Raw genomic sequence first — 12,523 nt, forward strand, 5'->3', positions numbered from 1 at the left:
GATATGGTCTTAATAGGTGGATACCCATCATGTTAACCTAAAGAGGATAATGGGAACCCTACAAGTTATCGCGTAAGAAAGGTTATGGTCCCCAATACACCAAACGAAGGTCCCAAAAGGAATTAAGGATTTGGTTGAGGAAGACCATCATACCAAAACTCTCTCAAAATGTATATCAAAGGAGTAGATTAGAGAACATGAATTTAGGGATTCAGGTGTGACTTTATATCCTTGTTTTATATTATGTGTGAGAATCATGATATTCAAGATTCTACGATTGGTATTTCACCAATCATCAGGAAATATCTAACAGTGGATCTCATCATTATTTAGATTTCAAAGAAACTATAGCAATTGGTTCTTTCCACGCAATGGAAAAAGAGATTCTCACTATCCATTCTACGGTATTAGATTCTAAAGCATACCCTCTTGCTCTTTACTTATGGTATCAATAAAGAAGAACTGAGCCACGAAAAATATATACATCGCCCTTAAAGAATGAAGATTCACCCTCTCGTGTGGGATCTTGGCAACACATGCTTTATGAATGCTATCTTGCAATGCTTTGTGGTGTTTGGAATTGGTTGTTCCAGGTTTCAAGGTCAGTGCAGTAGCTTGGAACTAATCTTTTCTTATTAATGACAACAAGAATCTACATATTCTTTTCTTATTCTTCATATATTAACCCCAATTATTTCTCATTTCTTTATTACTCTAGTTTCTTTACTCATCTCTCTCTCATTAAACACACAACATTATAATGTGTAATTTTTTCCCTCATTGAAGCAACATATATGGATCAAGATTAAGGTCCATCTCATTTCTCTCTTTCATCCATTATGACTGGTTTGCTTCTATAAAAAAGATGGTTAAGCGTTGGATGAAATTGCTTCTACCAAATGGTTGTTAAACGTCGATATTGCTTCATGTTCAGATTTCAAGACTGGGAGACAAAGATTCATTCACCAGCAAGAGGAGGTTTTAAAGTATGTGTGGTGTTCATCACAATCATTTCAATCTTGGAATGTTTGATACATTCCAGCTTGAGGGGATGTTAAAGTTGTTAGTTGATTTCAGTTTGTTAGTTGTAATATTTTTTTCGTTAATCGATTAAGAGTTTAATTATTCGATTAACTAGTTAGTTATTAGTTAGGCATTGTAATATATAAAGAGTGATTCCATTATTCCTTGTAACTCAATTCCATATAGAAAGTTTTCATTTTCTCATTCATGATTTTGTCTTATACTTCTTGATTTTATCAAGAACTCTTTTTCATGTCTCCTACCATTTTAAGATGATATCAGAGCAAAGTTATCTATTCCACAATTTTTTTATCTTTCTTGTTCATGTTATGTATGATAAGAAGAAGTTCTTCCTCTTAACAATCAACTTGCTCCAAGGCTTCAAATTCTCAAAAGGAAAATGAGGCATTCCTTATATCACTTTCACAACTCGCAAGATATTTCATTGAGTAATGCAAACACAAATGATGATAGCAAAGAGAGTGAAGGAGCTAAGTAACGTTTTCCTCAGCCACAGATGCATGGAGACGAAGAAAAAAGTGATGTTTTTTCCAGTACAAGATTGGTTCTTCTACTCATCTTTTCAAAGTAGAAACCGATGGAATTTGTTGGGGTCTTAAATCTATTTGATTCATTCTGGTTTGAGCTTATCTTTTTGAAAAAAAAAATCTCAACCTCAATATGCTCCATTTCTTTATCACTCTCTTCTACAATCTTCATATTCTCTATTTCTCTAAATTCTTCTAGATATCTTTGAGCAAATTTTGCCAATATTTCTCTTAATTCTTCTCAACATTATCGAGGCAAATATTTCCCATATTATTCTCTTGTTATTCTTGAGCAAATTTGTTCATATTTCATCTCACTTTTCTCTTGTTATTCTCGAGCAAAATTGCTCATATTTCACCATGCCAAGAAACCAAGATGCTATTCTCCTTGAGCATTATTCTTAAAGAAAAGAAACAATCATTCTTTCAGCACTTTGGTGGTTCTTCCAAACTCCAGATACAAGTTTTCACGTTTGCTACCTTATACCCAAGCTGAGAGTTAATGGTATTCACTCTCCAACTTGAGGGAAATGTTAAAGATGAAGATGACTTATTATTAGATAGTTTTCGATTATGGTAGTTAGGATTAGTTTTACTTTAAATGATAGCTTGGTTTTCAAGCAACTACCAATTTTCCTATTGTATAAATTCTTTGCACTTTGCCTTTTGTGCATAATTCAACTCCAATAATAAAAGCTCAATTCTTTTCTTCACTTTTGCTCTTTCAATTCTCTTATTTTCTTTCTTGCATGGTTGTTAAGAAAATAAGACTTATAAATTTATTTCCAAGTTATTTATACATGGGATTTCAAATATTGCTCTAAAATTAAAAGCTCAAATCCAATCTTTTTGACATTACAATTATGTATGATAGAAATTATGAAAGATAAAGGTCTAATAAGTACAAGATTCATCATTTGAAGAAAGTTAAGTTGGAAAGAATAGGGCTGCTTGTCCCTCCCTAAATCCATTCCTGATGCTAGATGCATGTAGCTAGGAGTGGCAATGGGACATGCCGGATTTTATCTTCCCAACCTCCAACCCGAAACGTGAAACACAATCAAACCCCAAATCTCATGGGGTTGAAAAAATGCGCTTAAAATTGATATTCAATATTGTTTTCGAGTGCAATAAAATATAGAGTTAGATTCAACAACACTTTTGAAGTGTTGTAGAAAGTGGCGAATCAATAGCATTTGCTTGAAAAATATAGTATGATTATGTAAAAATATAGTATGATTATGTAACATAGGAACTTTCTACTCGTAGTCCATCCATGCCATATACTACTCATTTTCACATTTTATAGATGTCCTAAGCACTTACATGTTATTTAAAATCACTTCCTATAATTCGAAGTAACATACATATACATAGAGATACATGCAAAGGGAAAAAGAAAAAAAATCACATTTTGTTGAATGCACACAAATGTCAATTTTTAATGTCGTGGAAGGTCACTATTTTGAAATTCAATGTCGTGGGAAGGTTTTATTTAGTTGAGAGAAAATGAATGAGCTGAGAGAGGTTTTCTGTTTAAATATTCAATAACATTAACATCGCTTAGTACAAAAAAGTATTGTTAAACTTATACATTCAACAAATGTTCAACAACATTCATTACAATATGACTTGTAGAATCTACATATTCAAGAACATTTAGTACAACGAACATGATTGATTCTTCCTTTTCAATATACAAACGTTAATATATTTGTTTTTACAAAAAAAACTTATATATAAATTTTATTTAGTTAATGAGAAAATTATATATGTGGAATATTATATTAGATTTTATTGTGAATAATGTTATAATATTTCAATTAGAACATTATGGAAATACTTTAGTTAGAATATTAATATATAGAATATTATAAACTTTAGTAGTTTGAATAATACAATATAAAAACAATGTTAATATATAACTGTTTTTACTTTATTTTAATATTTATATTTAAATAATTGACAATAGAAAGTAGGAATTTGGATTAATACATGATAGGATTAATAATATTTTTCAATACATCAGTTATCTAGTTAGCTACAAAAAACCCAAATATACAAAACACATTATTCAACAACAATGGCTATAAAATGTGAGATTGAATATGTTAGAATAAACCATGTTCCCTTAACTGAACACTATTGAATCTTAGCATTATAAAATCAACCATGTTCACTACAAAATGCATTGTATAGATACAACAATATATGTTTCAATGAGTACTGTTGTGAAAAAGATTTTATTCCTGACCTTGACACGGTTCTTGATGAAGATACCAATATAATCAAAAAGAAGAAAATGAAGTATACTTATAAAGACAATGAAGATTCAAGCTTCAAGATATTCTAGACTTTTAGTCTAAGTTTAAATAGGTACTTCTATCATATACTCTTAATTATACAATAATAGTAATGCTCAAACTATTTTTTAAGAAAATTGAAACACTTCAAAAATAGTGTGTAACGAGTTACTTCATCTAAGTAACAGGTTACAAGTGTAAGAAAAGAGTTATCCAACTTAAAACTGATCAAAGTAATTCATTACTGTCTTTGAGTAACAGATTATCATGGTTATTAAAGTTGAGTAACTGATTACTCAATTTGCTGTAATCAATTACTCTAATTCGAAAATAAATGACCAGTGGACAGAACACTTGAGTAATTGATTACTCAATCATATAATCGATTAGTGAGAGCTGTTGCATCAGATTTTCAAATTCAAAGTGAATGAGTTTCAATCCAAAAGACATGTTTTCATTCCAATCAATTCCCACCATTTCAAAGAGACATTTTGGCTGATTGGAAAGCATATATAACGACATTGAAATTCACAATCACAACACACAACATATACACCACTCTTATACAAATTTCAAAAGCTCTTATACATATTCTGAAATTATTTTCTGCACTTTTTGTAATAAGTTCTTAAACTTTCAAAGTTGATTTTTCTGAAGTTGCTTAAAGTGAAAGTGTTTCAAATTTACAAACTTATAAAGAGCATTATTACTAAGTATACTAAAGAGTTGTTTGGATTGCAAGTTACATCATTTTCATACTTGTAAAGGCAATTCCGCCATTGTTGTACATTCTTCATTATTATAAGAAAAAGGATTAGAATCACTTGGAAAAGTGTTTTCCAAAAGTAAATAAGGATTAAGGAGTGTGTAAGGTACATAAAAATCTCGGAGTGAAATATTGTAATTGCAACTCATAATCTTTAGTGGAAAAATCTCGTGCTGCAAGAGTACTGGACGTACCCTGCGGTTGACAAGAATGTGAATCAGTACAAAATTCTTGTGTACTCTCTTCTTCCTTATCTCTTTGATTTTACTTATTAATTTTCTGCATATATTTTCCGATGTACTTTAACTCTTGATTTTGCAGAAAAAATAGACATTATTTTAAGTCAAATAATTCACCCCTTCTTAGTTGCAATCTCAATTTTATCACTTAAGAGCATCCTACACACGGACGTTGTTAACTATGTTGTTAAAAGACAATTTGGAGGTAGTAGTTGAAAAGTAAAGTCAAACTCAAAACCAATCATATGAATTTCCCATAACATGGGTTGAGTTTCAACATATACCCATGTGTTTAGATTATAATGTCCTCCCTTATTTTTGCCATATCATTTCTTTATCTAAAACTAATCATTCATGTATTGTCAATTATCAAATTAAGCTTTTAAGGATAGTTGGTTGAAGAAGATGGTATTAGAGCACTCACGTTGTTAGATGTATAAAATCATTCAATTGCTTTTGCTTATTAGACTAAGAGGGAATGGTTCACAACATTTGCCAGTACTCGAATTTCATTCTAAATAGCAACATGCAGGGCATTGTTCAATAGTGATAGAGGGCGCATGAAAGGACACGTATTTTAGCTTATCCGTTCATAAAGTTGGATTTTGGAAAAGAATAAAGAGAATTGGAAGACTTGATAATCATCTCACCAGTGTATTTTATAGCTCCAAGCCTTCCTTTTCTCTTTTATTCCCTCCAAAATTCAACTCTTAAACTAACCCTAAAGAACGTATGTAAAAGGAGTCACAAAATTAACCAATAAATTTTCCATAAGCTCTTTAGTTTATTTCAAAATTAAAGTTCTAAATCATATATAATAATAAGTATGAAAACATGTTTATATAGGTAAGCCCCATTCATACAATGTATTAAGTGAGGCATTCATAAAATAAGATAAAAGCTATGAAGAAATAATTTAATAATATTGTACAAAATATTAATATTTAATAGTCATTTGTTTATCATGTTGACAAAAAATATAAATATTTTAATATCCATGATATATTGTTTATTTTCTTCCATTGATAAGGTCAAATTTTAATAAGTTGAGTCTTGGGATTCATCAAAGTAGTCTAATTGCTCTATGATTTTTTTACGTACTTCATATTTCTATCATAACGTATACATTGCTTGTTACCCGATCTTCCTTTGTAATAATGCAACAATACAAGAATATGCAAATATTTCAAGATAAAACATAAAAAAAGAGATGCCACATATCAAAAACAATTTTCTCCCATATCTTTTGCATAATATTTCATTCACTAGAAACTTATAGAATATCCAAGTTGGAATAGTTCACCTCATAAATATAAAAATTTAAATTTCTGCAACATCTTGATAAATTTTTTTATCATTCACCAAAAAAATATAGCATGCAACATATACAACAATAAGGTATGAAAACATATTTATACAGCTAAGTGTCATTCACAAAGTATGATGAATGGCTCCTTCATAAAATATCATTAGTGAGTCATTCATAAAATAATTCCAACGTTCCCCTATGAAAATTCATGGCTTTCTTTTCACTCTTGTTTTTGTACTAAAAGGTAGATACATAAATATACCTAAAGCCTACTAAAACAAAAGTACATACAAGTATTCTCAAAGTTCCTATCAAGTTTTAGTATAGAAGATACCAAATATATGCTATACTTATACTTGCCTTGCTCAAACTGATGCATAATAATTATAAACAATCAGATATACTTTGACATATATATGGAGCATCATGTCAAAGTGCTTGCAAGCCTTGTTCAATGTTCATCATCACAAGTTGCCACTGAGTGATCATAATGTTTAGGGAAATATCCAAAAACATCCTATGAACTTTGTATGATGTGTGATTTAGTCCATGAATTGTGTTATGTATGTAACATTTTTCTTCCAATGTTAACTTTTGATATGAAAAAGGACCATTTTGCAGCTGGACTAGAGTTCAGCATCCTTTTTACACAATTGTTGAGTTTAGGGAGTAAATCACACATAATGCAAAGTTCAAGGGTGTTTTATGACTTCCCTTATTCTTATGGTCAATGAACAGATATCTGTTGTCTCAGATCATGGTCAATGATGATAATCACCTTCGTCCTCTGATTCACTTTTGCTTGTATGGTCTAAAAGATGCTTGTTGTTGCTCCCTTCCCCGGACCTTCGATTCATGCTGTAATGATAATATGAGTAAACACTTTGATCATTGTTGAAAAGGCCAGAAGACATGTTCCCATGTGAAGGCCTATTTTCGCTATGGTTGAAAACCGCATTCCTCCATCATGTGACTCTTGGCTAAGAGATGTGTTACGGTAGTATGCAACATTCCCATCCTTCGATCCCATTCCAGTGTTGGTCTAGTGGCTTAAAACTCTCATAGTTTTTTAGCTACTTTTTTTGCTTGAGCTAGATCTTTTACTGCTCTTTTGGCTAAATGAAGATTTTGTGTTGCTCTGTGATGCTTTTCCTACTGCTTTTGTGGCTTGATGACTTTCTCATTCCATCTTCTGAACCTGAACTACTAATGCCGCTGCTTCTGCAGCTAGAAGAATTGCTTTCATTCTTTGATCTCGTGCGGCTTTTGTGGCTCGATTTTGAGTAATAGGCACCCTTGGTATCTTGTGGACTATAACCATGTCGATTTTCATTTTGATAATAATCAACTTCAGCATCTGACTTATAACTTTCTTAGCATTTTGTACTACCTGAAACCTGTTTTTTTAGCACTATCACTAATGTCCTTACCAGATTCGCTCTTATTCCCTTCCATTTTTACTCGCATGAAGGATTTAAGGATCATCAACAACACCTTCCTCTTGAGGAGAAGTTGAAAGAAAGCTTAGAGCAGTTACAACATCACTCATCAAAGGTCTTGCTGCTGATTCTTCTTGTAAGCACATTGCTGTTATTGCAACAAGTTGATTTAGATCCTTCTCAGGGTAATTTTTATTGAGAAGTGGATCTGCAATTTCTCCATATCTTTTTGGTTCCCTAAATATAGGTTGTGCCTGCTCAATAATAATAGTAGAAAATGTATCATTGACAAATAATAGAAAAAAACTTAGTTACATGAGTTTCAAACTTCAACTTTGATTAATACTACTAGAGAATTTTATTCTCTTTCTCTCATACTATGTGATAATTTTCATATCTATACTAATATATAAAGTCCAAACATAATTAAGGGCAAATATGTAATTGAACATGAGTAATTTCTATATTCCAACTTTGCCATTTACTATATCCAACGTTTTTTTTGTTTAGATTTGTAACATACAAGTTGCTAATAATTTTATAACACAAGTTACAAATGATTTTGTAATATACATGTTGCATAAAACATAAAACAAAATGAAATTTAATTGGATTTGATATATTTCCTTAACTCTTAGAAACTTCGAGAAATTTGTAGACACAAATTGAAAAATTTATAGAAACTTTTTGTATACACTTGATATCATAAAAATAAGAATGCAGGTCAACAAACACAGAATACTGGTCGACACGATAGGATATTATAAGACAAAAAAGTACGTCCAAAAGAAATTGTTAATAATACTTTACCCATGAAACAAGATTTTGTTCAGCATTAGGTCTTGTGGTATCAACAGCTTTTCTTCCGGTTATAAGTTCTAGCATTACAACTCCGAAACTGTAGACATCTGATTTCAATGTGAGGTTACCTGTTCTCACATACTCAGGAGCACTATAACCATAGGTACCCATAACTCTTGTAGGCACAATGTTCATCTTATCTTTGCCTGCAAGTTTGGCTAGTCCATAATCAGATAGTTTTGCATTACATTCATTATCAAGCAAGATGTTTGAAGATTTCAAGTCCCTGTATATAACTGGTGGATTGGCCCTGTCATGTAAGTACCATAGTCCTTTTGCAGCACTAGATGCCACTTTCATTCTGCTGTACCAATCCAATGGTGGTTCATCTTGTCCACACTCTGCACCAAAAGCATAAAATATGCAATGTTTCAGTTTTCACAAAATCGAATATTCTGTTATTTGTACATTTTATTTGGACAACATTTGAGATAGCAACTCATCTATATATACATTTGGGTGACCATGATAAAATAAGATAAAGAGAAGGGTATTAATAGAATAATATTTATCTTATCCTGTGGTGTACACCTCATAATGATTGCGTTGATGTGATGGTGATAATGGAGTTCCAATATGAAGGTATAATGTAAAAAACCGTGCTATCATATTATGCTCATTTCTAAACCAACTCCATTTTGAGATAGAAATATACTAGCTGAACATGATATAATAGGCTAAGAAGATAGTCCAGTCATATCTTGCTGGTTCACCAAACTCTGAGTTATACAGGATAAGACAATTGTATATTGTATCTCTTATCTTATTCACCAAACTAGCCCTTATCTTCTATTCTATCTCAAAACATGCAATACCTCGATGTGTAATAAATTAAATTTTATCCCAATATTGTAGAAAAATCATTTGTCATGGAATGAGGGTGGGGAAGGAAGTAAGCACAATAATCTAATTGAAAAAGGATGATGCATAACACCAAGATGTATTTATCATATCACCTTACACATGGATTTCTATGTAAAGAAAATGACATATAGCTAGCTATAATGAAATGATAAAAACAAAGACATGATATATTGTATGTGTAAGTGTGAGTGTAGCATTATTCTAATACATAAATTATCTTCATAAGCTATTTTCATAACTTATTCTCATAAGCTTTTCATAAATTCTTCCAAAATAGAAAGGAAATGTAAGTAAGAAGTACCAAAAAGACGGCGTTCGAGAGAGCCACCATGCAAGAATTCATAGACCAAAAGACGTTGATCTCCATCAGCACAATAACCAACTAGTTTCACCAAATTCTCATGGTGCAAGAGACTTAACATCAAAACCTCAACCAAAAATTCCTTGCTTCCTCCTTGCATTCCATTTCGGTCGAGTTGCTTTACAGCTACCACCTATAGAGAGAAAAATCACAAGTAAATAAGATAAACTTTTGAAAGAAATTACATTATTGATTTCACTTCTATGCACCAAATTCTTTTAGAGCTCTCAATTAATTGTGTTTGGTAACAACACTAAGGAGTTTATAAGTTCTTATTTTATGTTGGTATTTGATAAAGAAGAACATGTCAATAAGTTATATACGTTTATAAACTCATATTTGAGGTAACTTATAAGTAAGGGCTTATACTTTACACTTATTAGTTAATCTTATGAAAAAAATTCAGATTCAATCATTTAGTTTATCAACTCTGAACTTGTAGCTTCTAACTTACAAGTCTTCAGCTAGCTAGCTATGTCAAACATACTCTAAGACTATCATTTCAGGTTTAGATCTAGCCGATTTTGGTTCGAGCATGTCCGGAATAGGCAAAGCGAGCATGGGGTTATTCAAGTTGGACAAGTGTTTATCTAAGTTTGATGGCATGCCAACTCTTTAACATGTTCATCGGAGTTTTGTAGCTCGGTTGGGCTGACTTGAAATCCGATTGGATTTGGACCATATCGAAATAGGCGAGGGCCTAATTAAATCTATACAATAGAGTTTTTTGGTGCCTAAGTGTACCTATTTATCAAGTATGTTTGGGGCAAAATTTATAGTATATGTGTAGATAGAGGTTTAACCTGTCCAGTTGCAGGAATCAAACCCTTATAAACTCTGCCAAAGCCACCTTCACCCATGAGGCATTCCTGGCGGAAATTCTTTGTTGCGGTTGCTAGTTCACGGAATGTGAAATTTTGTGCTTGAATATTTGAAGGGTCAGCTTGGTTTGGTTCATTATTGGGTTTCTTTATATCAACTGCAATGTGACCAAAACATATTAGTCATTGTAATGATGAATCAAAAAGTGATTTTGTTGAAACAATTTCAAACTGAAATTCATAAGCTAAGCAAACTAATTAAGTAGAACCTATAAAAATTGCTAAAATAATGATAAACTAGAAATTCATTAGTTAAGCAAATTAAGTAGACTTTGTTTCAAATGCTAATTCAATTCAGCTTAAAATTCTAGAAGCTAAAAATAAATAAAGTTAACTTCAACAATTTCATTAACCTGGTTCATGGATATTATGTTCCTTCTCTTCATCTCAAACTAGAAAATTGGATTGTAGAAGTTAAAATAAAAGGTGATCACAATAATTTCAATAATTGAATTCATTAATATGTCTAATATAATAGATGTTATCACATACAATCATAATTGATTCTCTTGAAAGAGCAACCTTGTATATTTTCAGTTGTTTACATAGAACTATATAAAATTAATACTTTGGTGGGAACTTACCTGGTGTTCTTGTTATAACGTTTTCTTGTGGTCCTTGATCCTTCTTGAAGCTATTGTTTTTGTCATTCTTATTAGAGGAAAAACATGGGAAGCAAGTCATTCTTCTAATAAGGATTGATTATGTATATAAAAGTACGTGTTTATGTATATGCCTATGTTCTAAATTGTATATGATTGTATTCAAGAACAATGTGTAAACAAAAGAAAAAGAAGAAAAAAATATGTCTAATTAATTATAAACTATATGGCTAAATTAAATTAACGAAAAAAATGATGACCAAACGGTGGTTCCCTCAAATGAGATTGAAGGACCCCGTAGGAAGGGAGCAACTATAGGGAAACGATAGAAAATGGAAGATGAAGTTAGACATGGATATGATATTATTATTATTATGAGAAGGGAATTTGAAAATGGTGAGGTTTCCTCAGAAGTCTCGGAGAGAAAAATGGAGATATTTGAATGGACTTGTTCATATCATGGGGTGCTCTTTTTTTACACCAATTCCGATTGTTGAGGGAGTTATAAAATTTTCAGTTTCATGTTACTATTGATTTATTGTTATCCAGCTTTGATTATGTTAGTAACTGTTATATATTGACTCAACCATTTCATTCCATAAATAAACATATTTTAGGTGGTTTTCGCATTATCGTTTAACTTTATCCTACATTCGCACGAGACGGGATTTTTTTTAGCGTAGGATTAAGAATACACATATTACATATGCATTTATGATTAAGAATATCATGTTACTCGTGCATTCGCATGGTTAAAAAATATATGTTAGCAGCACATTCGTATTGTTAAGAACACATGTGACTCGTGCATTCGTATGATTAAAAAAACATGTTACCCTTTCATCACATTGCTAAAGAACACATGTTACATGTTATATTATTATCAACACACATATGACCCGTACATTCGTCTGATTAAAAAAACATGTTACTCTTTCATCACATTGTTAAAGAACACATGTTACATGTGCATTTGCATAGTTAGACCACACATGTTACTCATACATTCGCATTGTTAAGAACACATGTGTTAGTCTGTATTTACTTGTTCAAAGACATAAGGAAAATAAATGACAATTTCAAATAATATTTCACTTACTGCTTATTATATTTCAAATAATAAGAAATGATTTCAAATAATTTTAACCTCATAATTTTAGATCTAAATATAAATTAAGCATAATTGTGTTTTTAATTTAATTATGATGATGTTGCTCAAAAAAGAATTAAAAACGCCTTCCATTTTTTCATACAATTAATGTGTTTTTTCTTTGTTTGATCGTGTGTTGAAATAATATTAGTTAATAGATCGGAGATAGGATATTGA

General features: G+C 31.1%; 1 protein-coding gene across 3 annotated transcripts; it reads right to left on the bottom strand.

The window, feature by feature from the left end:
- Positions 1–6,320: 6,320 nt before the first annotated feature.
- LOC109339807 (probable serine/threonine-protein kinase PBL26) lies at positions 6,321–11,569 on the bottom strand. Of its 3 annotated transcripts, none has more exons than XM_019577326.1 (6): positions 11,179–11,569; positions 10,517–10,692; positions 9,654–9,846; positions 8,438–8,829; positions 7,619–7,881; positions 6,321–7,585 (listed from the first exon to the last, which is right to left on the bottom strand). In XM_019577326.1, the coding sequence occupies exons 1-5, from the start codon at positions 11,276–11,278 to the stop codon at positions 7,663–7,665; spliced, it is 1,080 nt and encodes a 359-aa protein (XP_019432871.1). In that variant the 5' UTR covers positions 11,279–11,569; the 3' UTR covers positions 6,321–7,585; positions 7,619–7,662. The 3 variants fall into 3 exon arrangements, with proteins under 3 accessions (XP_019432871.1, XP_019432870.1, XP_019432868.1); XM_019577325.1 differs by having other exon boundaries at positions 6,321–7,881; positions 11,179–11,365; positions 11,397–11,568; XM_019577323.1 differs by having other exon boundaries at positions 6,321–7,881; positions 11,179–11,568.
- Between the last annotated feature and the right edge of the window lie 954 nt (positions 11,570–12,523).

The sequence above is a fragment of the Lupinus angustifolius genome, unplaced genomic scaffold, assembly GCF_001865875.1.
Source record: "Lupinus angustifolius cultivar Tanjil unplaced genomic scaffold, LupAngTanjil_v1.0 Scaffold_113_26, whole genome shotgun sequence".
In the NCBI taxonomy this organism is placed as follows: domain Eukaryota; kingdom Viridiplantae; phylum Streptophyta; class Magnoliopsida; order Fabales; family Fabaceae; genus Lupinus; species Lupinus angustifolius.